General features: G+C 37.0%; 1 protein-coding gene across 5 annotated transcripts in view; it reads left to right on the forward strand.

Moving 5' to 3' along the window:
- LOC127456413 (transcription initiation factor TFIID subunit 4-like) overlaps positions 1–27,637 on the forward strand; it is a 129,423-nt gene that overhangs the window by 14,438 nt on the left and 87,348 nt on the right. For all 5 annotated transcript variants that reach the window (XR_007899833.1, XM_051724885.1, XM_051724886.1 and 2 more), the window contains 8 exons: positions 420–542; positions 2,804–2,893; positions 5,859–6,008; positions 9,145–9,220; positions 11,603–11,717; positions 15,691–15,860; positions 23,278–23,408; positions 24,692–24,817. Coding sequence is in view for 4 of the 5 variants with exons in the window: in XM_051724885.1 (XP_051580845.1) it covers positions 420–542; positions 2,804–2,893; positions 5,859–6,008; positions 9,145–9,220; positions 11,603–11,717; positions 15,691–15,860; positions 23,278–23,408; positions 24,692–24,817 (981 nt within the window). In the remaining variant the exon portion in view is untranslated. The remainder of the gene's footprint in view (positions 1–419; positions 543–2,803; positions 2,894–5,858; positions 6,009–9,144; positions 9,221–11,602; positions 11,718–15,690; positions 15,861–23,277; positions 23,409–24,691; positions 24,818–27,637) is intronic.

The raw sequence follows: 27,637 nt of genomic DNA on the forward strand, positions 1-27,637 counted from the left end.
TCATGCATTTAAACAAGGTTTATCAACAATATTTTTGTTTCCGTGTATACAACAGAACGATCCATTTGTGTGAGTGTAACACACGCCACCAGTCTTAAAAAGAATTTTGATTGACACATTCTCTAACCTCAAATGATTGACAGTTTTGTAGCATTTAAATGGAATTCTGTGTATTTCATTAAAATACTTTATTTACCCCTGAGGGATAATCGCTAATCGGCACGGCAATAAAAGCACAACAGAGCGCGTCTGTCTGAGTCAGAACCGAATGTTTACTAACACGAGAAGCCGTCTTAATCCAGACACGCATTTCAACTTCGTGTTGTGTCATTATGAGTCTGATCTGCTCATAAACACACTGAATGTAGGATTCAACATGTCTAGTACAACTAAACGTTTGCTCTCATTCTGTTTAGCAGGAGATGCAGGAGAATGTGAAGAAATGTAAGAACTTCCTAGCAACGCTGATCAAGCTGGCATCCCATAATTCCCCTTCGCCAGAGACGTCTCGAAACGTGAAGGCGCTGGTACAGGATTTACTGGTACGTGTGCTGATTCTGATGCATAACGGGAATGTTTACAGCAGAGCAGAGTGAAATATCTGTGCTCTTACAAGTTGAAGCTATTTTTATGATTGTTACAACACAAACAATTACTTTGGCTAATACCAGAGACATCAGCAAACAAAAACTGCTATTTCTTCAAATAGTCCACATAGCCATTTTTTCTAACTCGTTAGAGAGCATGTTGAGACATAAAATATCTACTGACATTTACTTTTTTACACAAAGTATGTATAGTTTGTATTGAAAATGAGTAACAGACAATATAAAAATGTGACAACAACACTTAACGCTCTATTCGTTCTATTCATTAGTTAACCCTTTAAGCTCGGATGGGCCCACCACAAAAAAAAAAAAAAAAAAAAAAAGAAAAAAGAATTGTCAAAATATTAATAACTACAGTCTTGACCTACATAAAATAGGTATCATTCGAAAGCTTAGAAGCTCTACTTTGAAATGCATGTAGGCATTATGACCAAAACTGTACAAGTGCTTTGAAATTTGCAGACAAATCAGAAGTGCTCCATTTTGATCATTTATAAAAACAATTTGCACTGTACATATTATTGCAATCAGTAAAAACATCAAACTCATCAAATAGTCATGTGTCATGTAATTTGAAAGCTCTCAAGAGTAGAATACAACCAGCCTATTTGTTTTACTCACAGAGAAAAATATAGTCATTTATATGTATATGTATAAGTATATGTCTTTTATAATTATACTGGTGTTGCTTATATGCCACGTTTTGCTTATAACTTCATAATAAATAAACTGAACATAAATGACCACATACCATTACTTAGAGGTGGCGAATATCTTTCAAATGAGCCCACACACAGGTAATCAATGATCATTAATGATCATTAGATAATCCATATGAAGCACAATGTCACATATGGCCACCAGGAGATGGCGCCAAGACACAGACTCAGTGATGCAGACTCTTTGAGTCAAAAGGCACTCGTTCTGTGAAATCTCATTACTAAATTAATGTCTCCATGCTATGCATACCTTTACTCGTTATTGTATTTGCATGTGTAATTAGTTCTTATGTACAATTATTATGTTTTTATTGGTTTGGAGAGGCTTTTGGACACCTGGAGACATTTTTGGACACTATGATAAATTATTTTTGTAATGCTATAACTTTTGGTTGCTTTGTCGTATCAACACAAAAATGTTCTCAGTTGCAGTTGACATTATTGGGAACAAAACAAAAGCAGTTTTTGGAGTCACCTTATTTACACCCAGAGATACAGAATGTCAAATCAGAAACATAAGATAAAAAAGTAATTTTTTGGCTCAATTTATTTTTTTTATTTTTCAGCAGTTTCTTTGGCTGAAAGTCTCGCACTTGCTCCTCCTTTTTTTTTTTTTTTTTTTTTTTTTTTTGTAAGCCTTTAATTTTGGGTATGCCGCTGAAACAGGAAATAATTAAAAACACCCTCCGAGCTTAAAGGGTTAATGCATTAGGTATAATAAACTAACAATGAAAAATGATTTTTTTTTAGAACATTTTTAAATCTTGGCTAATGTTTATTTATCAAAATACTTTTATTTATTGTTTGATCAAGTTAGTTCATATTGTATAACTAATGTTAACGTATGCAACTTTTAATGTAAAACATGTATTAGTATTCTTAAAAATTCACATTTACCAAGATCAATAAATGCTTCTAAAGCATGTTAACTATTGCATTAACTAATGTTAACAAATGCAACCTTATTGTAAAGTGTTACCAATGTTTTTAGTTATACTCAGCTCTAAAATATTACTTTGGCTAGAAATGGTTTTTTATGAGTGTAATATCTATAACATGATTTAAAAAATAAAATCTTATCCAGTGCCCATAAATGACTGGAAAGGTCATTGAAAAGTCATGGAAATTCATTGGGGAATTCATAAAGGGCCCTGTGGGCTCTCAGTTGTATCTGTGTCTCCTGTAGGGGGCAACAGAATCAATTCATACACCAGCTGATTTTTATTTCTCAGTGTTTTTCAAGTTCATCGAATCATCTCACTCATTAGGTCATGTTATGTAATATGGCAACTATATTGAAACAGTATGTCCCGTTACACAAATATAATCCCTGCTTTTGTTTAAGGTCAAAGGATCATTTGTTTTCATCTTACACTAATCACACTTGTTTTCCTGTAGTTCCGTATGCATGTTTATTTCACTGTACACATTCAAATCCAGCTAAACATCTGAACATATGTTGTCATCTGCTCTCAGGATGCAAAAATTGACCCAGAGGAGTTTACCAGCCGGCTTCAGTCCGAGCTGAAATCGTCTCCACAGCCTTACCTGGTCCCTTTCCTGAAGGTACGTCAACATATACGACAGAACAGAAAAACTTGGATAAAAAATCGACTAAAAATATTGTAATTTAAACTGCCACCAGCCTTAAAAAGACTTTTGATTGACACATTATCTAGCTTCAAATGATTGACAGTTTTGTAGCATTTAAATGGAATTCAGTGTATTTCATATGATAAAAAAAGAAGAAATAATTAAACCATGTTTTGCCCATGCTCTACTGCCGACCAGAAATACTGTTCTAGAAAGGGTATTCATACTTGAGTTCTCTTTTCTTTTTTTTTCTTTTCTCCCATTTTCTCCCCAATTTGGAATGCCCAATTCCCAATGCGCTCTAGGTCCTCGTGATGGCGTAGTGACTCGCCTCAATCCGGGTGGCGGAGGACGAATCTCAGTTGCCTCCGCGTCTGAGACCATCAGCCCGCACATCTTATCACGTGGCTTGTTGAGCGCATTACTGCTTCACGCCATCCTCCGCGGCATCCACGCACAACTCACCACGCGCCCCACCGAGAGCGAGAACCACATTATAGTGACCACGAGGAGGTTACCCCATGTGACTCTACCCTCCCTAGCAACCAGGCCAATTTGGTTGCTTAGGAGACCTGGCTGGAGTCACTCAGCACACCCTGGATTCTAACTCGTGACTCCAGGGGTGATAGCCAGCGTCTTTACACACTGAGCTACCCAGGCTGCCCATATTTGAGTTCTCATAAAAGAACCAGACTAAATAAATAAAGAAATCAGTGAAACACAGAGGAAAAAAAACATCTAACCGCTGTGCACATTTTTGTTGTTGTCCAATTTGTGAAAGAGTCAGCTCACTTTTCATCAATATGTTTTTTAAAAACCCAGATAACTTGAATATTATGTTACTGTAATATAATAATAATAATGTTAAGTTTATAAATTATAATAGATATATATTGTTATTGTATAATAAAAATAAAATAATAATAATTATTATTTGTATTTTTTTAATAGTAATTTATTTCTTTAATAATTTCTTAATTTGCTCGTGGCATTGCTATGCAGTCAAGTTTAACCCTCAGGCCTTTATTTTGGCGGAAACCTGAAGGAACTGAAATTTCTGTTGTTTGTAGGTGAGTTGACAACAGCCTTTTAATGTAGTGAAATGCTCTCACCTCCTTTTCTGTCCACAAAAACCCGGTGTCACGGGATTATTTTAGAATTGAATAGTAAATTGTAGCGGGCAAACATATGAGAAATTACGCAAATGTGCAATTAAAGTGAAACTGAAGCGCTTTAAAACTGATGCAACTTTTTCAGTGTTAAAATACTTTCTTCTAGAGACAACTGTAAGTAAGCCATTCATAGATTCAATGTCTCGAAAACAGTAAACACTGTCTCTGTGGCGCTATAAAAATTCCTGTGTTTGTTTTGAGATACCCACTTAGACCCGCCCCAACAACGTTACTGGACCAATGGCATGATTTGGGGGCGGGACTATCTGACTCTTTGAAAAACTGCAGGCGAGGGGTGTATTCAGAAAGCTGTTTTGAAAACATTGTTTATTTTTGCAATTCCATTCAGCGGCGCTTGTGTCGCAGAAATGACATACTTCAGCTTCAAATATAATTCGCACGTCAGCACACCGAACAGAACTCAGAGCACATCTGTCACTCAGTGTACCAAATAGATACCATCACAGAACCGCTCTGAAAACACATGTGTACTACACTGATCCCGTTTACATGTATTTAAGAAAGCACTACACACTACAGACAAAACAGCTGCGCAGTGCGCTCATAAGTGCATTTTTATGTTTATTTAATAAAAATCGCAGCCCTCACGGTGCGATAATCGCAGTGGGTCATATCACGATTTCGGTTAATCTTTCAGCCCTAATACACATGTACTTAAAGGGACAGATCAGTTACTCACCCTCATGTTGTTGTATGACTTTCTTTCTTCTGTGGAACACAAAAGGTGATTTGTAAGAATATCCTGGCCATTCTTTCCATACAATGAAAGTGTAAAGGGACTACAGGTGTCAAGCTACAAAAAAGCTTTATTTCAAGTCTTTTGAAGACAAACAACAGCTTTGTGTGAGTCATTGTTGTTCACTGAACATTAAGGTTTAAAACAACATGAGGCTAAGTAAATGATGACAGAATTTTCATTTTTGGGTGAACTATTCCTTTAAACACACACCCTCACAAACGACCACCATCTCTGACACGACTCCATTCCTGATGTCACAGCGTTCCTCGCGGCCTTATCGGTCAGTAGCCCGCAGCCGCGTCCAGCCAGGCCGAATACGTGTCACATCCTGCCCGCTCCAGTCTGTAAACGCAAATACAGCCACACTGTCATGCGAGGTTAGCTTGCTTACATCAAAATCCTCCAGAAATAGACATGAGCAGCCCGCGGTCTGCTCAGGGGTGTGTGGATTCTTTCTTTGATTACTGAGGTTAATGATCTTTGTCGGACTGTTCGGACACTATGAGATAAAATGACAGTTTACATACAGCACTGATTGCATGTCATGTTTAAAGTGAACATGAAATGTACCCTATATACATGTTCTTGGTCTTATTGTGAATGATTCATCAAAGCATGTTGTTACAGGTAAAACAAATTTTGCCTTTGTGATCTTTCATCAAAGTGTAATGGGATTTTTTCACTTGTTTTATCATCCGCCAAATGAAAGTTGTGAGTCAGATTACTTAGAAAAATTAATAGCACACCTCTCGTCAACAAGCCGCAGGATTTGAGGTATCATTTATGTCTGTAGCACAAACTAGTCGGAATGAGTTATGTGCTAAAGTTTCAAAATTAGGGTTAGGGGTTTGTTGAAAATCTCTAACCCTAAATATGAGCAATAGGAATAGAGATGCTTGCCATAGCAAACACCACTAAATATAAATTAAAAGTGGTTTGTTTTACAACATTCGAGACTAATACTGTGTGTGTTTGTGTGTCTATCTGTATGCCTGTGTGTGTTTAGAAAAGTCTCCCTGCATTGCGTTTGTCTCTACTGAACAGTCAACAGTTGCTCACTCAACCTCTACAGCCAAACAAAACCAGCATCTCACCCGTCCAGATGGGTGTCAGCATCCGGCCACATCAACCCAACAGCACCACTGTAGTGCCACAAGTATGCTCTTATATCTCGCCTTCTCTCCAATTTTTATCTCTTCTATTATTTCATCTTTTTCTCTGCCATGCATACGTTTCCTTTTGTAACCATGTATCAACAAAAAGAATGCATAACCACACCATAACTAGTATGGAAAATTGGACGTCTTTTGACATCGTTCAGACTACTATGTCAACACACTTTAATGTTCACAATGTAACGCCTTCTCCTCAGTCCATCTGGACCATCTCTTGAAACTAAAACTGCAAAAACAGCTCCTAAAGAAATTGTCATGGTATTGATATCACTACCATGAGCTCATTAACATATGACCGCCCACATTTACACAAAGATGTTAGCCAGTCATAACCAAGGAGGTCTGATATATAATGGTGTAGTTATGGCATCTACAAGCAATCTTTGTCCCTTTGATAATTAAATGTAGAAGTGTTAAAGGTATAATACACAAGAAAAAAATTATTTTTGCTGCCTGTTCAATTTACTTAATTAAAATAAACCACAAGCAATACAATTCTAGAACATTTTGTTACAACTTGATTTCATTGCGTTCTATCCATTTACATTTTTTAAAATGGAAGTTTACTTAATCCATTTGAGTTGGGACTACATGAATACTTTTTGTGGTGTTAATGTAGCACTGATGAAAATGAGCAGGGGATTTCCATTTCCCTGCATGCTTTGCATGGGACGCGAAAGGGAGAGTAAATGTTCAAATTTAGTGTTATTTTATGTGTTTTTGTGCAAGATGAATATAAAGGGGGATACTTGTTAGTGTTTACTGTTTTGTTATGTTGAGATTTAGAAGAGTTTATGTTATGTTGTGGGAGTTTTAGGGAGTTACCATTATGGTAAAGAGTGGAGCTTGAGTTAACGATGAGGACAGGTAGATGGAATGTATCAGGCAATTATGGAATTGATTGCTGGCTTCAATGAGCAAATGTTGTGCTAACCGTAGCATAGTTACTAAACGATGCAGTACAATGCAAGTAAATGGTGGCCATAACTTTGAAGGTCCAAAAAACACATAGAGGCAGCATAAAAGTAATCCATTTAAATCCATTGGTTAAATCCATATCCTCAGAAGCAATATGATAGGTGTGGGTGAGAAACAGATAAATATTTAAGTCCTTTTTTACTATAAATCTCCACTTTCACTTTCACATTCTTCTTCTTTTGTTTTTGGCGATTCTCATTCTTGGTGCATATCGCCACCTAATGGGCAGGGTGGAGAATTTATAGAAAAAAGGGCTTATATATTGATCTGTTTCTCACCCATACCGATCATGTCGCTCCTGAAGATATGGATTAAACCACTGGAGTTGTGTGTATTACTTTTATGCTGCCTTTATATGCTTTTTGGTCCTTCAAAATTCTGCGAATCCACCATTCACTTGCATTATATGGATCTTTGTTTGTGTTCCGCTGAAGAAAGAAAGTCATACACATCTGGGATGGCATGAGGGTGAGTAAATGATGAGAGAATTTTCATTTTTGGGTGAACTATCCCTTTAAGAAAACTCATTTCAAACACTTGGAACCACTGTCCACGATTAAATCGAGTGTAGTCAAACCCGCCTGTTAAATTAGTAATTACAAATTGGTCATTAAAAATAGGAGTGTTTTTAGTGCAACCCTGAAACATTATAAATGGACTTTAGAGGAAAAATAAAATGCTACAAAAGTGTATCAACTTTAGGCACTTTTAGCACTGTGAACTTCAAGAAAGTAAAGCCTTATTAAAACATTTTTCTCACAAATCTTTTAAAAATGTGTCTACTGACAATGTCCAACAGTGTATGTGCATGCATCACAGGAGATTTATATCATTTTTGTAATTTTCTCTGAAAGTCATGAACATTTCCACCACATCTCGAATTCTGTATTATGATTACCAGTAATAGAATTACGTGGTGGAAATGAAGGTGATAGATATTAAATGTTTAATGTTTTCAAGTCGAATGGCCGACAAATTTTTTTTTTTATCTTACTAATGCTAATTTCATTTGTTTTCTTCAAATATTACTTGTCTCATATTTGATCTCAAGTATGCTCTTCACTGACACTTTTGTCGACTTGGTAAACAAGTACACTAACTTTTGACAAAGTTTTATTAGGGTTAACAATGCTTGGTGTGGCAGAAATGATGCCACAACTGTGGGACAGTTATAATTTTTGTAAAATGTATTTTTACAAAAGGGTTTACGTTTATTTAATTCTTTGTTTAGATTATCATAGTTTTAAACATTTAATCATTTGTATTTTTATGATGGATTTTCATAGTTTAATATTATGGGTCTGTGACAAGGCTAAAACAGTCAAATCTGTACATAAAAGGCATTGGAAAAGTAACAAAAATAATGATGAAGGCCTGGCCAAAAAGTTCTAAATCAGTTTAAATGTGACCTTTATATAACAAAAAGAAAAAAGTTAAAATCTGTTAATTTAATAAAAATCAAGCTTTGACACATGAGAGCATCCGAAGTTGAACAAACACCCACATAGTACAACAATATACTGTTATGGGAATGTTCAGTCAGCTCAGGGTAAATATGTGTGAGTAAACAGATGATACTGTCATAAAACTACATTTGTTTTTCTCTTTCTGTGATTTTTCAGTTGCTGTGGGCCCTCAGTTTGTGTCCTGTAGCATTCTAAGGTTTTTCAGTATCTTTATGTGATAATCTCCCTGAGGTTTTATTTCTCAGAGCTGTAATGTGGCGACAGACAGTGTGTCCGGGCAAAAGCAAACAAGTCAGAGAAATATGCAGGCGAAGGGAAAGTGGAATGGATGGATGGGATTTGCTCAGGGCGGCACTAAGGGACTCGTGCGGCATCGAAGCGTCTCTATTAGTGTTTTTCCCGGGTTCTGCCCCTCTCTACACTTTATCATTACCTTGTTTTCTTCCTCTCTCTCCACTGTGCTGAAAAAAATTCCAGCAAAATATAATGTTTTCACTCTGTAATATGCCACATTACGGAAGTTGAGAGCATTGTGAATGCTGTTTAATAATGTCTTTAAGCACCAGAGGCATATCTGACCCGGTTATTGTTTATTTAAAAACTGTAGATTGTAAAACTGCAAAAATGACAAAGTAAAATGAATGTAAATTCTGTGTCGGTTGTATCTTTTTAGGGCATTAAGAGGGCGGCGGGTCCTGGGGCTCAGATACGGATGCCTGTAGTCATCACACAGACGGTGCGAGCGGCAGGTGAGGACACTGCACACCCGAGAGACTTTTTAATCCATAATTTGTTCATCAGCTTTTCATTTCATTAGAATTTATGCCAACTAACCTGAACAGAAGACAATTTCTGTGAGAGGAGAGAGATTCATATATTATGATATTAGAAAATTAAGGGAAAAGTTAAATTGTTTTAATTCTGTCATCATTTACTCATCTTTGTCTTAATATGGAAAACAAAAGGAGAAATTTAGCAGAATATTCATTTTGATATTTTCCATACAAGAAAGCATAGAGTGACCAATGGCTGTCAAGCTCAAAGAAAAGCATAATAAATGTAGTATGAACATAGTCCATAAAACTTGTGCACTGTATACGTATATAGGGGAAGATTTAACTTTAAGGAATAGTTCACCCAAAAATGAAAATGTTTCCATCATTTACTCACTCTCATACCATCCCAGATGTGTATTTCATTCTTTTTCTCTGCAGAACACAAAATGAAGATTTTTAGAAGAATATTTTAGCTCTGTTGGTCCTCAGAATGCATGTTAAGGGGTACCAAAATTTTGAAGTTCCAAAAGCATATAAAGGCAGCATAAAAGTAGTCCATAAGACTCCAGTGGTTGAATCCATGTCTTCAGAAGCGACATGATAGGTGAGGGTAAGGAACAGATCAATATTTAATTCCTTTTTTACTATCCGTCTTCACTTTCACATTCTTCTTTTATTTTTGGCTATTCGCATTCTTCATGCACATCGCCACCTACTGGGCAGGGAGGAGACTTTATAGAAAAAAGGACTTAAATATTGATTTGTTTCACACCCACACTTATCATATAACTTCTGAGGACATGGATTAAACCACTGGAGTCGTATGGATTACTTTTATGCTGCATTAATGTGCTTTTTGGAGCTTCAAAATTTTGGTACCCATTCACTTACATTGTATGAACCTACAGAGCTGAAATATTCTTCTGAAATTCTTCATTTGTACTTAGCAGAAGAAAGAATCATACACATCTGGCATGGCATGAGGGTGAGTAAATGAAGACAGAATTTTCATTTTGGGTGAACTATCCCTTTAAATTTCAGTCTGTTCCGCACACAAAGCTTTCGGATGACTTCAGTAAACTTGGAATATAACAAATGAGTCTACTTATATGGTGCTTTTTTGTCCTTTTTGGAGCTTGACAGACCCTGGCCCCTATTCAGTTTCACTATATGGAAAAGGTCATACATGTTTGGAACGACATTAGGGTGAGTAAATGATGACTGAATTTAATTTTTAGATGAACTATTCCTTTAACTTGACATTAAATATTCTGAAATATTGGCTTTGCTGGTCAAACTAAAACCATGAAAGACACACTCAAGTTTACAGCGCCTAGAGAAACCACATACACGCTCATTCAGATGTGCATACAGATTTGATCTGTTTCTCTCTCTCTCGCTTCCTGTTCAGCATAGTTTGATCCGTTTTATGTTTTAGCCCTTAAATTGGATTTCAGGGGGAAAGTTTCTAAAAATACTATGTCCTGTAGCTGTAGGTGAAGAACATGCCTCTTAAAATCACATTCAAAAACACGCTGCCAGTCATTGTGTGTGTGTGTAGACACATTCAGGACTGTATTGGAGAATGCTGAGAGACAAACAAGAGAAAAATATAGAGAAAAACAGAGAGATACATAAAGATAATGCAGAAAATCAGATTCTTTCCCTCTTGTTCTGTTTGTTTTCGAGCAAATCTCACATAAGAACATGTCCTCATGTTTCATATATAAATACATATGGAATATAGACTCATATTTCACCCCAAAATGAAATGAAATAAAGAAAGAGAACTAAGCCTATTTTTAAGACTTCTGAGAGTTTTTGCATTATTTACATGACAATTGAACACATTTTTACTTACAGTGTGGACCGGACAGATGAATTGCTTGTTTCTGGTGCACCTAGTTAAAACGCCATGTAATGCAAAATAAATAAACGAATGAATGAGTAAAAACAAATCTCATTCTCATTACTGTAATGCAAAAACAAAAAAGCAAAAAAATAAAAATGGATTATTCAAATTGTAAAAATATTTATACATCATTGTAGTATTTTTTGTACTGCCTTTAATTTATAATTAGAAATTGTATTAAAAATTTCCACTTTATTGCCATAAAAATGCAATCACAATGTTTTTTTGCACAAAAACCACAATGCAAAATAAATAAATAAATAAATAATTCTTAGTTCTCTTTATGAAAAATATAATTTCTTATTCATCCTTCTTTTGATTTTGGAGTGAAATGTTACCAGTTACCAGAGTAACAGCAGTGGTCGTGAGGCACACAGACTTATATATATATTTGATGAAAATAGATGTTTAATTTCACGATAATACTGTCTTGTCGTTTCCAGGTACTTTAGGGAAACCAGTATCCATACAGACGTGCAAAAGTCCTGCAGGAGTCACAATCCAGCTCTCAGGAAACCAGAAAAACAAACTGAATGATCCTGGGGGCGGCTCTTTCAGGTATGGAGAGGTTTGAAGTGTAATACCTGCTGCTGACACACGGGAGCAGCATTTCACTGGGCTGCTTCTGATGTCTGCAGGCATCTCTCTCAGCTAGGGCCAACCACTGCCACTCTCATCCACCCATTCCTTCTGATTTTGCTTTATTTTCTTTCTCATTTGTTCAAGACTGTCACTCTGTTCTTGACCGAACACATGAGGGAGCTTAAACTGAAGTAGATCAAAATCCCTTTTGATTGATGTGTGTGACAGAAGACTGTGTAGCAATTAGTGTAGTGCTAACACATACTGTTCTGTACTAGAAATTAAACAGTTCATTGAGTGCATAGCTTCTTGTTTTACCTTTAAACCAACAATCACTGCTATGTGACTATGACAATTTAAGACATGTGCACCGCTTAATTGCCAAGTGTGTATACTCATGAGGGTGCGAATAGAAAAACTCATGGTAATCATAGTTTCTGCCAAAATACCGGTTACTTCAATTATAGTTACAATTAAAGGGATAATTCACCCAAAAATGGAAATTCTCTCATCATTTACTCACCCTCATGCCATCCCAGATGTGTAGGACTTTTTTCTGCTGAACACAAATGAAGATATTTAGAAGAATATTTCAGCTCAGTAGGTCCTCACAATGCAAGTAAATGGTGGCCAGACCTTTGAAGGTCCAAAAAGCACATAAAGACAGCATAAAAGTAATCCATATGACTCTAGTGGTTATTTCCATGTCTTCAGAAGCGATATATTTAAGTCCTTTTTACTACAAATTCTCCTCCCTGCCCAGTAGGTGGCGATATGCAAAAACCCCCCAAAAAAAACGTGTTCTCGTTCTTGCGCTCTTGCGAAAATCAGTCTTGCCTAACTACCTTGAAAGAGTGAACTCTGAAGACATGAGGACGTAAAACACATCCATGCGAGTTTTGAGATGTGCTGCGATATGTATATTCAACCTCTTAACTATTTTCTTTTTTTGGTGGGTTAGGGTTAGATTAGGGTGATGATGTCAAACAAGTCCACAAGAATGTAAGAAGGCAAAAAGAACAGACACTGAGAAACAGCAGAAATTTATAGTAAAAAAGGACTTAAATATTGATCTGTTTCTCACCCACACCTATTGTAATGAGTCAACAGAGTTGAGATCCAAGTGCATCTTTTAATAAACGTAGTAATTCAGACAGTCAGGGGTAAATCACCAGCAGCAGTAATATCAAAGGCAGTCCAGAGGGGTATTCAATAAACAGGCAAGAGATTGGGGCAGGTGGCAGACAATCGCAGGTTATATCCAGGTAAAACAAGGCAGTAATAGTAGGCAGGCAGCAACAGATCAAAGACAGGGTAAACAGTCCAGAATAATACACAGGTAATTCAACAAACTAAGAAAACGTTCAGAAATGTCAGCCTGGGCAAAACAAGACTTTGCAATGACAGCGAGTGAGACTTAAATAGCTGAGTGAATTGGAAACAGGTGAACAGGTAATTATTGACAGGTACGGGGATCCAGAGTTCAGAGAGTTAAAGTCAAACCCCATGTGATGGAGCCCTCTGGTGGTGAGCGGGAGGAACAACAAAGGAATTCATGACACCTATCATATCGCTTCTGAAGATATGGATTTAACCACTGGAGTCGTATGGATTATTTTATGCTGCTTTTATGTGCTTTTGGACCTTCAGTGTTCTGGCCATCATTCACTTGCATTGAAAGGACCTACAGAGCTGAGATATTTTTTCTAAAAATCTTCGTTTGTGTTCAGCAGAAGAAAGAAAGTCATACACATCTGGAATGGCATGCAGGTGAGTAAATCATGAGAGATTTTTTTATTATTGGGTGAACTATCCCTTTAAACTGTGTTAATTTGGTATTTGCCACTAGGTGTAATCAAAGTGACAGAAATACTTTTTAAACTGTAAGGGGCTGTTCACAGCGAACACTAAAAAACTGTTAGACGCAATTCCACGAATAAAAGACAACGCATGTTGTGTCTCGAGATGTGTTTTAAACAGAAGTTCTTTTTAACTTGACACTCTCCTGCACAAGATGCTGAAAAACAGCAAGATGTGGAGCAATGGTCAAAGATGTCTGCATGTGTACATAGGAAAAAAAACCACAAAAAAAAAACAGTGTGGACAGATACAAAAATGTGTTTGGTGCGAACTGCCACTAACACTGTTTGAGGACAATCCCATGTTAGTTTATTATGATTTCACAGTAGTAACTATAACTGTGGTAAAAAACTATGGCATTTCACAAGGGAAGTGAGTATTTTTTCTGTGTGTATAAGGGACAGATTCAGTGCCTCTCTCGTGATACACGAGCTGAACAAATTTATTTGTAAATTGTTTCTAAAACCATTCTTAAATAAATGTATGTCAGAATCGTAGGCAAACAGTGGCTCTGTTCTATAGTCAAGTGAGCTGCCTACCTAGACATCATAGTCGTGTTGCTGAGGTAAAGGCTGTTCAAAAAGGTTGACCACATGATTATGCTGCCTTCTAAGATACCTCATTTTGTCAAACTGCTTTGGAATCAATTATGAGCCAAGTCTCTTGTGTGATTCACATGAATAGTGCTCTTTGTGTGACACATGGACACGTGGACACATGCGAATAAAGAACACTCCAAATCAGTCGCTTATGAGGTTCCATTACAGTTAGCATGCTGCCTTGAAAGGTAGCTGCCTATTTAGTGTGTAGACATCAAGGTAGCTCAAAAGGTTTTGGAACAGAGCTATTGTGTTTTATGTGTGTGTCACAGTTCACAGAGTTCACTGAAATGGCTCTCTCTCTCCCCCAAGGGTGTCACCCGCAGGCTCTGATTGATGAACCAATAAATCTTTAGCAGTGTAGCTAATTAAGTTGTCAGGTTTGCTTGTTACTGACGGCCTTCTACTCAATGGCGAGTTTCGTGATTATGATGTTTTGGTTGGCTCTCCCACCCTGATCAAAACCAGTCCACCAATCGGTCTCCAATGCTAGCTGTGTTTTAGTTTAGTTACCATAGTAAAATATCCCTATTGGCAGAAATCCTTGTTTTTATTAGTATTGTTTGCTAAGGAAAGCATCACTATTACTATTGCTCATACAACTCTTTCAGGTTCAAGGGCTCCTAATAAGATAAGATAAAGTTATAATATTTATGACTTCTAAACTAAACTGTTGAATCTCTCTTGTTTCTGTTCTTTGTCTTTCGGTGGAGGCGCGAGGCAGCAGCTATGCTAACGTGCTAACTCTGTGTCGCACTAATCGTGTGTGTCAGCTCCCACCGCGGTGTCAGTACTCATATATGGCCTGCCCAGCCCGGGAGAGGCATGCGGCCGTCGCAGCCCTGGTGGGGGGGCTCGATGCTGCTGTACGCGCACACACGGGCACCGAGGGTGGCATGCATGCGGGCACAAGATGCCAAGGGGCTCAGTGTCAGAAACAGAGGTGCAGACGCGGACGCAAATGAGAGTGGATCAGAGTGAACTTTGACCTCTTTAACCGTAGTGATGAAGTTTTCAGCAGGGCCCCGAGCGCTGCTCCCCTGCTAATGTGCTGTAATTAGGACACTGTTACTAAGGCAACGGGAAAAGGGAGAGAAGTTATTGGGTGGAAAAGCTGCCACTCAAAGCAACGGAATGTCACGCCTGTGCAAAAACTTGAAATGAGCAGTGACTGACTGTCAAAGTCAATAGCTTTACTCTGATTTGTTATTTATATGCAGAAATATATAAAAGATAAAAGGTCTTTCAAAGGTCTTCAAAACAAGTCCGTCAGGCAAAAATCGTAAGCCTGATTGCTTGGAAAAGTAATAGCACACCTCTTCTCAAAACAAAAAAAATGCATGATTTTGAGGTATCTTTCATGGTCATGGCACAAATGGAGAAGGTTACACACCAAGTTTCATACTTAGGGCAAGCACCACTTATTATGGCATAATATGACTATTTACAATGTAAAGAGATTGATGGTTGGTTGTGTCATGGATGGACAGGGACGATGATGACATCAACGATGTGGCATCTATGGCCGGGGTCAACCTCAACGAAGAGAGTGCTCGGATCTTAGCAACCAACTCCGAGCTGGTGGGCACACAGATCCGCTCCTGTAAAGACGAGGCATTCCTACCTACTGGCTTGTTACATCGACGCATACTGGAAACAGGTACAGTATTAACCTACACACACCTGAACCATAGGTGAATTATGGACCGGGCCAATAAGGCCAGTGCCGCAAGGTCTCGTGGCCCGGGGCCCGTCAGAGGAGGGCCTGGGCTGCAAGGCCTCGTGGCCCATCAACTTAAAAAGAAACAAACAAATGTTTATATACGCTTAAATATGTGGGCCCCAAAGCCTAGACAAGGCTCATATCATATTTGATACATGCTTTATAAAGTCTCTACATCATCAACATGATCAAAACTTTGCTGAAAATCCTGTTATATGCAATGAACTAGATGTCTGCTGCCTCCTGATGAAAGTTTCCGTGCTCTTCTGGAAGTAGAAGATCTTGTAATTTTATTTCCAAAATGGCTGCCTTCGTGTTGTGATGCACTTATCGCTCTGATGTGAAATCTTTTCTGATTTTGATAGAGTAAAAATAACAATAACGTTTATATTGCTACTGATATTTTAAATTGAGTATTTACTGAATTGAAGCAACGTGTGCTAACTTTTCTCGTACATTATTTAATAGAAAAATCGTGTTGAAAATGTGTGTATAAAATGTGATACAACAGGGTTTTGGGGTATATCTCTTAATCATCATTACATTACATCCATGTCCATCGCAATTATAATAATAATAATAATAATAAAAAAATGAGCTTTGAAAATACTGACATAAAATTTTAGAAGATATATTTAAAGTGTGGACAGCTAGTTACTTTACATTTACATTATAAAGATCTCATGGTTTTATATTACAAGCTATTATAATGCCATTTTACTATAATATCTTGAGACAGCAAACATCAGTATAGTTTTTTTTGTATAAAAAACATAATTGACTTATTAAAAAAACATAATATTGTATTTGATGTGCTGAATTGTAATGTCATATATTTCTGTAGAGCAAGGAGAGGAAGTTATCATGGCCAAACTCACTAATATTTGGTATCACTGAAAATCCCAGGGTGTTCTCTAAACATGCTATATCTGCATGTTTTCCCTACATTACAAGGAAATAGCTTGGCTTAGGTGGTTGGGGAAAATAAAACATTGATATTTTATTTTCACACAAAAAATTGTGTGAAAATGTATTGATTAAACTAGATGCGTAAAGGTTGTTGAGACAAACTATAATCATGGTTTGACAAAACCTTGTCTGAAAGTTTAAAATAGTTTTAAACGCTTGAAGTTAGACATATTTACAGGTCTTACAGTCAGAAAAAAAGCATGAGCATTCCAAAACAAACTCAGCTCATTTGAACATTTTGCCAATGTAATGTAGTCTTGGGGATTTATGGCCACTTTGAAAGCAAAAATAAAGCCTTCGCAGGTCACATGGTTGGGAGTAATAATAATGGTAGCCAAGCTGTAGGGTTGTTCCAAACAGAATTTCTAATCAAATAAAATGACCACTATTTTTGAGCCCCACACCTTTCAGCCCTCCAAAGCTCTCACAATGGAGGGTGAAGTCGTTGAAGGGAATGGGGTATAGGGATGATCACTTCTGAATAGAACGCACCCCATAATTCAGATGAGTAAGAACAGATACAGCAGCGCGAGCCAGAACTGCCTAAACTCTTTGCAGAGTTTGTTGGATGTAGCTTAAAAAATTGAAAGTAAGTTCCAGACACTTCCATCAAATAGCCTTTAAACATAAGCAAGAAAACAGTGTGTATATTTGAAAGAATTTAGTTTTTTAATCAGATTTGAGTGAATTATTTGGTGCTGTTACATTTATGATCAAAACTTTTCAGTGTGTACACTGCATTGCAGCCCTCTACAGATACATGATTGGAGACATTTTAATCACATTTTAGCTTTTTAAAAATGTACAAATTCTTTATTCTAGCAATAATATGAGGAATGATGAATTGCATATGGTACCATGGTGATGCCACTGTGTAAAATGTCATGTCAGGTACAGATTTTCAACAAAAAATATTCAAAAGATTGGAACCTAAAAATGAAAATAAAATTACACATCTAACGTTTAACTTGTGCTATGAAAAAAATGGCCTTAGCTGTCCATTGTGACCTGCATGATTTACCTCAGTGGGCATCAACAAATAATTATTACTATTTTATACTAATACTATTGCTAGGTTAACATGTTTATGGAGCAGGGCTCTGTATGGGTTTCACCAAACCCATTCATAGATTCTGTAGGAACCTATTTGCTAAATTCTTCAATATTTAAAGTGTTCGATAAAGTTAAAATATTTCATAATGGGGGCCTGGGTAGCTCAGCGAGTACTGACGCTGACTACCACAGTCGCGAGTTCAGATCCATGGCGTGCTGAGTGACTCCAGCCAGGTCTCCTAAGCCAGGGTTTCTCAAACTTTATTGAACCAAGGACCCCTTTCAAAACCCCCTTTCGGACCCCCGCCCCACCACCACCATCACAAGAAATATGATATTATTTACAAGAAGTATAAAAATACGTTTAAATACATATGATATAAAGCGATGGTCACTGCTGAAAGAAAATTGGCCCCAGGGACCTCACTAGTCCTAATCGGCCCCTGACCTGAACCATATCAACACACCAACACAAGCTCTCCTCAGGGCTGCAGTCACAATATTACCATGCTTACCAAGTTCACACCTGTGTGCTAGCAGAGTAACCAATCACAGGTGGAGTTCATCACATTAACTATGGGTCTGTCTGAATCCTTCAAGACTACTACAAGACACGCCCACTACAAGGCATGCCTCCTCCAAATAACCAGCGAAATCCTGTAATCTTGAAACAGTTGGATGCCACATTCATACTCTGTGTTTGTTGTGTTTATCTGGAGTCCTGCAGCAACCCTACACCTTCACCTAGCCATAACTACAAAGATTTAAAAAACTAAAAGTTTGCAAAATCATTAAATATACCGCAAATTAAAAGTTATTTTGAATACAATGATACCACTGTATCACTAGGTGGCTACAGTGAGAAGAAATGTGATGAAAATGAAGAGGAGAAGAATCTTGCAGCATGCTACGCTAATAGGCTAACCGATGAGCTTGTGAGCTAACTGGAGAAAACAGAACTTGGAAATGTTTATTTTTACCATTTATATATATATATATATATATCTATCTATCTATATATATATATATATATATATATATATATATATATATATATATATATATATATATATATATATTTTATTATTGTACAAGCAGAAATTGTACAAACACTTTCAGGAATACAGTAAAGAGCACTTCCACAAAATTTCACATTAAACAAATAAGTTCAGTTTACCATTTATGTCATCGGTTTAATAATATGATATGTGACATATAATTTAAAAGTTATTCTTAGGGGGCCTGGGTAGCTCAGCGGGTATTGACGCTGATTACTACCCCTGGAGTCGCGAGTTAGAATGCTGAGTGACTCCAGCCAGGCCCCCTAAGCAACCAAATTGGCCCGGTTGCTAGGGAGGGTAGAGTCACATGGGGTAACCTCCTCGTGGTCGCGATTAAGTGGTTCTCGCTCTCAATGGGGCGCGTGGTAAGTTGCGCGTGGATCGTGGAGAGTAGCATGAGCTTCCACATGCTGTGAGTCTCTGCGGTGTAATTCACAGCAAGCCACGTGATAAGATATTGACGGTCTCAGAAGCGGAGGCAACTGAGACTTGTCCTCCACCACCCAGATTGAGGTGAGTAACCGTGCCACCACGAGGACCTAGTAAGTAGTGGGAATTGGCCGTTCCAAAATTGGGGAGAAAAGGTGATTAAAAAAAAAGTTATTCTTTGTCATATTTGGGGGGGGGGCACATTACATGTAGAGGGCGTGTGGTGAAGTGGGACCTTATCAGTGCCATCTTTGATTTTTGACAAGAATGATAACGAGGCTGTGAGGTGCAGACGTACAGTCTTTTCAATTGGTTGTACTGCAGTTCACTGGCGTGCACAGAGTGGAGGCTACAGGGGCGCAAGTCCCTGCCCATTTCATTCATAAATCTAAAGGTGCCCTTTTGGTCAAGGGGAGATTTATGCAGAGGTGCCTTTAAGAGTGCGTGCTACAGCACAATTCCCCACTGACAGGCTGAAGCGGGCAGCACAACATTGATTAACAAGATTTAAACTTTTAAAGGTAAACATTTAAATTGATGCAAAAATGTCTGATGGGAGCTTCTCAGAATGAGGTAGATGTCACAGTACTGGAACGTTCGGTTGCAACATGTTGACATGACGGTTCATCTAACTAGCTTTCATGAGTTGTATGAAAGACACACAGTTCTTTCCTCATAACAAACTAGTTTAAACAAGCTGTATGACACTTGTTCTGTCTCCGTTATGTTCACTATACGTTGGATCTTCAGAGAGTCAGAAGCCTTTGGTATCAATGCTATTTTACCACAGCATGGCCGACCGTTGATCTGTCGCCACGAGCGCTGCGTGGGTTAGATTCGAGTAAATTCCCTCAAACGTCCAGAAGTGAGTGTAGGAGGACAGAGCGCTCCCTGCTGGTCTGTGGCAGAGCAGCGGTGTGGTTCTGTGGTTGATGTGCTGTTACAGATCTCTTGGGTGACAGGAAACCAAGGGAGGTATGGAGGCTGCCAGCTTGCCTCAATCTGAGAGAGTCATACACATAAAAGCACGAAGGGCCTTGATTCACCTTTATACACAAAGAACACATCCTTTATATTCTCTCAGTGTTTGAGGAATGGGGAGAGTTATCTTGTCCATCACAATTTTAGACAAAACAGTAGCTTGATTCCAAATCTGAGCTCTTTGTATGACAGCCGTGCTAGAAAATAACAGCTTAAAGGAATATTCAGGGTTCAATACAAGTTAAGCTCAATCAACAGCATTTGTGGCGTAATGTAGATTTTCCCACAAAGAATAATTTTAACCAGTCCATTTTTTTCTTTAAAAAAAAGAAGCAAACATCTAATTTACAGTGAGGCGGGGGGCCAGGGTAGCTCAGCGAGCAAAGACACTGACTACCAACCCTGGAGTCGCAAGTTCGAATCCAGGGCGTGCTGAGTGACTCCAGCCAGGTCTCCTAAGCAACTAAATTGACCCGGTTGCTAGGTAGGGTAGAGTCACATGGGGTAACCTCCTCGTGGTCACTATAATGTGGTTCTCGCTCTCGGTGGGGCGCGTGGTGAGTTGTGCGTGGATGCCGTGGAGAATAGCGTGAAGCCTCCACACGCGCGCCTCCACACGTGCTATGTCTCCGCGGTAACGCTCAACAGGCCATGTGATAAGATGCGCGGATTGACTTCTCAGACGCAGAGGCGACTGAGATTCGTCCTCCGCCACCTGGATTGAGGCAAGTCACTATGTCACCACGAGGATTTAAAACACATTGGGAATTGGGCTTTCCAAATTGGGGAGAAAAAGTTACAGTGAGGCACGTACAATGGATGTGAATGGAACCAATTTTTGGAGGGTTTAAAGGCAGAAATGCGAAGCTTATAATTTTATAAAAGCACTTATTCTTCTGTTAAAACTCATGTATTATTTTAGCTGTAAAGTTGTTTAAATCGTAATTGTTACAGTCATTTTAGGGTTTTAGGGTTTATTGACATTACATTGTCATGTCATTACATGGCAGCGAAGTTATAAAATTGGCTATAACTTTACACGGAAAAGGTTTGTAAGCGATTTTATCACTCTAAAATCATGTTAACACACATATTGTTGACATCTTGTGGCTATACTTTTGAAACGGTGAGTATTTTAATGTTTACAGATTGGCCCCATTCCATTGTAAGTGATTCACTGTAACCCAGATTTTTTCTTTTTTTTTTTTCTTTTTTTTTTATGAAAAAGAGTGGCAAGTCAAAATTCATTTTTGTGGTAATCAATATTATGCCACAAATGCTGCCAATTGAGCTTAACTTGTATTGAACCTGGAATATTCCTTTAATTTGTTCTTAGCTCTACACCAAGCTGGTTTCCATTGGTCAGACTGGTCTAGTTGGATGGTTTTACAGGGGTTTGGGGGACTTTTCAGCTGATCAGGCTGAGAAACCAGCTGGCCAACCAGCTAAACCAGTTAAACAAGCAGTCCTTCTTAAGACCCAGACCAAACATTGATAATAATAAACGTTGACCATTTCTTCCCCTTAATAAACAGAAGATGAACAAATGGATGTTTTGTCCACATTTTAGCCACATTATTAACTCAAGTTAACTTGTTTGGCTGCGCCTAAATCCAGTTTGTGTCCTGCTGTCTCTTCTGCTCTCATAAGGCTAAATTGTAAAAAGATGACATCAAGGAAAAGTTGTTTTTAAGACATTTAGGTTTAGGTCTTTTACCAAAGGGAGCATGCTGTTTGAAAGCACAGGTAAACCTGCCTTAAGAGCTTTACCAAAAGACGTTATTTTCAAGAAAAGTAGCTTATGTTTTTTGGACTGAAGAGATATTCTTCAGTTAAACTAAATTTATATCTGTGTTTTTGAGAGTTGTGGCCTTAGGAAATGCTGGGCTTGTTTTCAGAATGTCTTGACATTTCTAAGATGCGATTTCAGCATTCCTTTTTTTCCTTTATTACATGTTCACCCGTACAATCTCGTTAGAAGTCATTACGGAATCTCAGAGCGTTTAGCAGCTGATTTAAATAATTGGTGTGATTTTCTTAAAACAACAGTTGAAGGAGAATTTATGGTAATAGCAAATTAAAGACGGGGGTTGTTATAGATACAAGCGCTCTAAAGGTTTGCAGTGTTCTTTAGAAACTCTTGCCCTAATTATCCTTTCAAGTGAAAGTTGTCAAGTTGTGCATTACTCTAGAACGAGGCTTTTAATTTCCTGTTTTTCCTTTTCTGTCCTTTTTCTCTTTGCCATAGGAAAATTAGATCTCTTCAATAAATGTTTCTCGTCAACAGTAATGAGATTAAATGAAGAGCAAATGGAGGGTCTCCTGCTTCTTAGGTGTTTCTCCTGAGAAAAAGACCCCAGTATTCAGAAGAGATCTCAATAATGTCTCAAACTGTGCACAGATATGCCAAGAGATCAAAGTCTTTAATCAAAAGTCAAAGATTTCAATACGAACGCAAACATTTCTCATCAAATGATCTACGCTATGCTACCCATATTAATTACTGTATTTTTACTGTACGTAAGAACTCCTTTAAGTCACCTGAGCTATGAAAGAGCAACCTTTGAGTAATAAGCTTTTGTGTCTCTCTAAACTAACTTTCCTGATATTTTAGGTTTAAAAATGTGTCCAAAAATCTCCTAACATAATTGTGTTTTAAACACATTGTGTCAGTACAAAATAACACTTATTTTCTAAACATATTGTACCTTTTTGTAAAAGATTTATAAGATAGGGCACATTTCATTTGTTTTAGTTGAACTTTCTTACAAACATCTGCAATGTGATGTGTTTGTTTGATTATTGGTATTTTCTTATTGTCAAAACCTTATAACATCGGCATCTGCGTCGTCTTCTTTCAGCCAAGAAGTTTGGAGTGACGGAAGTTCCGCTGGAGGCTGTAAACTTCATTTCTCACGCCACCCAGTCCAGATTACGAACTGTACTGGAGAAAGTTTCGTCCATCGCGCAGCACAGAATGGATTCGTCTAAGGTACAAGAGAGGAAGAGTCTGTTTTTTCTGTAAAATCTCACAAGAGATGCATAAACAGTATATATATATACACATGTTTTCAACTGAATAAATAGATTTTATAGGTGTTTAATTTTTCCTACAAACAATGGCAACATCATCTGACAGTAACAAACACATATTGTTGCACTTTTCTGCTCCCACTAAAACTAATCAAACATCATTAACATCATTAACATGAACATCATTTGCTTTTATAGCACGTTCAACATTTTAAATAACTGCTCAAATATCAGATTTGAAGAGAATAGGGATGATTTATTTAGAAATACTGGTAACACTTTACAATAAGGTTGTAAACGTTAACATTAGGTATCTTGAACAATGAACATAATTCTAAAGCCATTATTCATTTTGGATAATATTTGTTTATAAATCAACTATTTTCCGTGAAACTCTTGGATTAAAAATCTAATTTAAAAGTGAAAATAATATATTCAACCTTATTGTAGTGTTACTGATGTTGAAGTGGAAACTTTAGAGATTCAATCCCAAAGAGAAAAAACAGACAGGTAAACAATTCAATATTCAAACTGACAGAGAGACCAACATATTCTTTAACAACAAAGTTGAGCACAGCGCATTAAATGCAGCATTCTTTCAAGCGGCTCATATTAACGTGAACCCAAAACTGAACAAAACAAACCCACAAAAGAGGAAAAGCAGGTGACGGAAGTCTTTAAAATCTGTTTATTTTTGTACACGGCGAGTAGCTTAGCGGAGAGGAATGCTGTCACGGCCACACTTTTGTCTTGTTGTTTTTCTGTTTAGTGTGTGTGTTGTGGCTTTTTGTTTTGTTGGTTTGTGTTCACCGTTCTCCGTGCGCTGGTTTGTAAATGAGGCGTACGAGGCGTGTGGAGTGCCTGTGTGAAGACACTGTTGACATCAGCAAAAAAAACAAGATAGTCCTGAAAGAGACGTGCTTCCTTCATAGCCAACAAAGGACAGCAATATAGAGAGACAGGAATGATAATAACGATACGGCTGTGACAAAATGAAACGATCTGGAGAGGGATACTGTAACAGAGGAAGTCTATTAACAAAGACGCATTCTGAAGTAAACATGTTTTTTGCGTTAGTCCTTGTTTTGCACCCACAAACTTTCGTCCCACCTGCCTAAGAAGAAAGTTTTTATCACAATTAATTCATAAACAATTATAAATACGTAAGTTAAACTGTGTTTATGAGTATCAGAAGTTTTGGTTAAACAGCTCATGACCCCTTTTCTCTCTGTCTATCTTCAGGAGGATGAGTGGTATGAACAGTCATCTGATGTTCGCTCACAGCTTAAATTTTTTGAACATTTGGAACGAATGGAGAAACAGCGGAAAGACGAACGAGAGCGAGAGATTCTCATCAGAGCAGCGAAGGTGAGCGTCTCTCCACGGCCCCTCATATTCTCTCAGGTCACCTCGAATTCATCAACGCTTATAGCACATAAATGCTAATGACAGACTATAAGAGGATTACTGCAAGGGAAGTTCAGAGCGAATCTTCATGAGACAGTGTTCACCCGACTTGAAACTACACAAATTAGTTATCCACTCAAGCAAAGAGAGAGAGATCTGTACATTTATAGTAGAGATTTATTGGCCAGGCTGATAAATTGGCCAATTTGTGGCCATTTTGAAAAAAAAAAAGACGTAATCAATATTTTTGTCTGTAAAACTATCTAAACATCCTTAAAACAAGATACATTTACATGAGAAGCAAAATTGTGCAATAAGACTTTGTTTTCAGTTTACTTTCTCCATTGGCAAAGTTTTTTCTTCATTTGAACACACACACATATATATATATACAAAAATTGTTGAATCAAATGTTACAATTTACAGAAATAACATTTCTGTATAAATTCTCCTAAAACTATTCTTATGTAAATTAAGATTTATTTTTCTTGTTTTAAGCATACATTTAAAAAATTTAGTGTGGTTTATGCTTAAAAAAGGAAAAAGCTATTTGCCAATGGGCAAAACCATTCCTAGGTAAACTGCTGTATCAAATTCGACAATGTACAAAAAATTATGTTCAGTGATTTTTGTGCTCATTTTAAGCACATGTTAGAAAAAAAAAATGTGTGTGGTTAATGCTTAAAAAAGGAAGAAAAAAAAAACTGTGTGTCAACGGGTAAAATTATTCCTATGTAATTTACAAAATAAAAGTTTTGTATAAATCCTTTCTAAAACTATTGCTATATAAATTACAATACAAAGCTCTGAAAGTGTTTTTAAAGATTTCCTGTTTCAGTAGCATAACCTAATTAAAGGCTTATAACTTGACACAAAAAACAAGGAGGGTAAAATGTTTGGTATAATTTTAAAGAAAACATTTCAAAATTTTTAATGATATAGATTATAACAAATTCTGAGATTCTTAGCCTACGAAACTGCTCAAAAATCACAAAAAACTTGAGCCGAAAACAAACGTATTTTTCTGATTTGACATTATATATCTCAGGGTATAAATAAGGTAGCTCTGAAAAAACGCTTATGTTTTTTCCCCCCAATCATGTCACCTGTAACTGAGTAAAATTTTGTGTTGATATGATAAAGCAATCAAAAGTTATAGCATTACAAAAATAATTTATCCTTGTGTCCAAAAACGTCTCCAAGTGACCAAAAGCCTCTCCAAACAAATAAAACATAATAATTGTACATAAGTAACTAATTACACATGCAAATACAACAATGAATAAAGGTATGCTCTCTCTCCAAAGCATGCAGGCATGAGTAACGAGATCTCATTCAGTTCCATTTTGTGTCATTTGAGCCATCATTGAGTCTGTGTCATGTACTTGGCTCCATCTCTTGGTGGCTATATTTAATTAGAGTGAACGATCCTCTCTGCCCATATTTGGATGACTTCCATCTCTGATTGCAGCGATCTGAATCCTAATACGATTGGTTTAGCGTTCCATGATGCTGGACAACGTACTACATAATGTCCGATCAAGTCAACTGATCCAGGAATGCTAACGTGTTTTTAGCCAGATAGCACATTTTGTGCTGTGTGCACATTGTGCTTCGTGTGGATTATTTAATGATCTGTGCATCCGATTACATTGTGTTTGGGCTCGTTTTAAAGATAATAACCTCCTCTAAGTAATGCTATGTGATATTTTATGTTCTGTTTATTTTTTTAAAGTTATAAGCAGAAGCGCTGCATATAAGCAACAGCTGTTTACATGTAGCATGTATGTCAAACACATATACTTTATATATATTTTTGTCTGTGAGTAAAACAAATAGGCTTTTCGTATTCTTTGAGAGTTTTCCAATGAAATATGACACATGGCTATTTGATCAATTTTATGTTTTTACAGATTAAAATAATATGTGCAGTGCATATTTATTAATAAATTATTCAAACAGAATTTTTTTTATTTGTCTGCAAATTTCAAAGCACTTGTTCAGTTTTGGTCATAATGCCTACATGCATTGTAATATAGCTTCTAAGCTTTAAAACAATACATTTTTGAGTTGGTCAAGACTGTAGTTAATAATATTTTGTTAATGATTTCTTTTCACTAGAGCATCCGAGCATAAAGGGTTAATCATAATATTTTTAAATTGTGTGGTTCATGCTTAAAACAAGGAAAACACTGTTTGCCAATGGGCAAAATCATTCCTACATGAATTGCCATATCAGATGTGAGAATTTACAGAAATAATTTTTTTTTTATAAATCATTCCTGATTTTTTTTTTTTTTTTGGTTTATGCTTAAAACAAGGATAAAACTATTTGGCAGTAGGAAAAATCATTCCTACAGTCTGCAAATTGTTGCATCCAATGCGACAATGTACAGAAATAAAATTTGTGATTTTTTTACTTAAAACAAGTAAAAAAAATAAATATAATTGCCTATGGGCAAAATAAATTCTACGTAAATTGTCATGTCAAATGCGACACTTTACAGAAATAAAATGTTCTGTGTAAATCGTCCCTTAAACTATTCCTTTGTAAACTGAAATTGTTTTTAATGAATGATTTACCCTGAAATTCTGTCTGTTACTCTTTCCTGAAAGAGTTTGCACCCTTTGAAATTGGAGAATGTTGAGTGTACTGTGGTGTCTACACTCAGCATACAGTAAATATGAGAAAGTTTATATAGAGTCTGTATGTGTTTGTATATCTAGTGCTGTGTGTGTCAAACAAAGCCTGTGAAATCACCAGGAAGTCCCCGATAACCC

The sequence above is a fragment of the Myxocyprinus asiaticus genome, chromosome 18 (assembly GCF_019703515.2).
Source record: "Myxocyprinus asiaticus isolate MX2 ecotype Aquarium Trade chromosome 18, UBuf_Myxa_2, whole genome shotgun sequence".
Classification (NCBI taxonomy): domain Eukaryota; kingdom Metazoa; phylum Chordata; class Actinopteri; order Cypriniformes; family Catostomidae; genus Myxocyprinus; species Myxocyprinus asiaticus.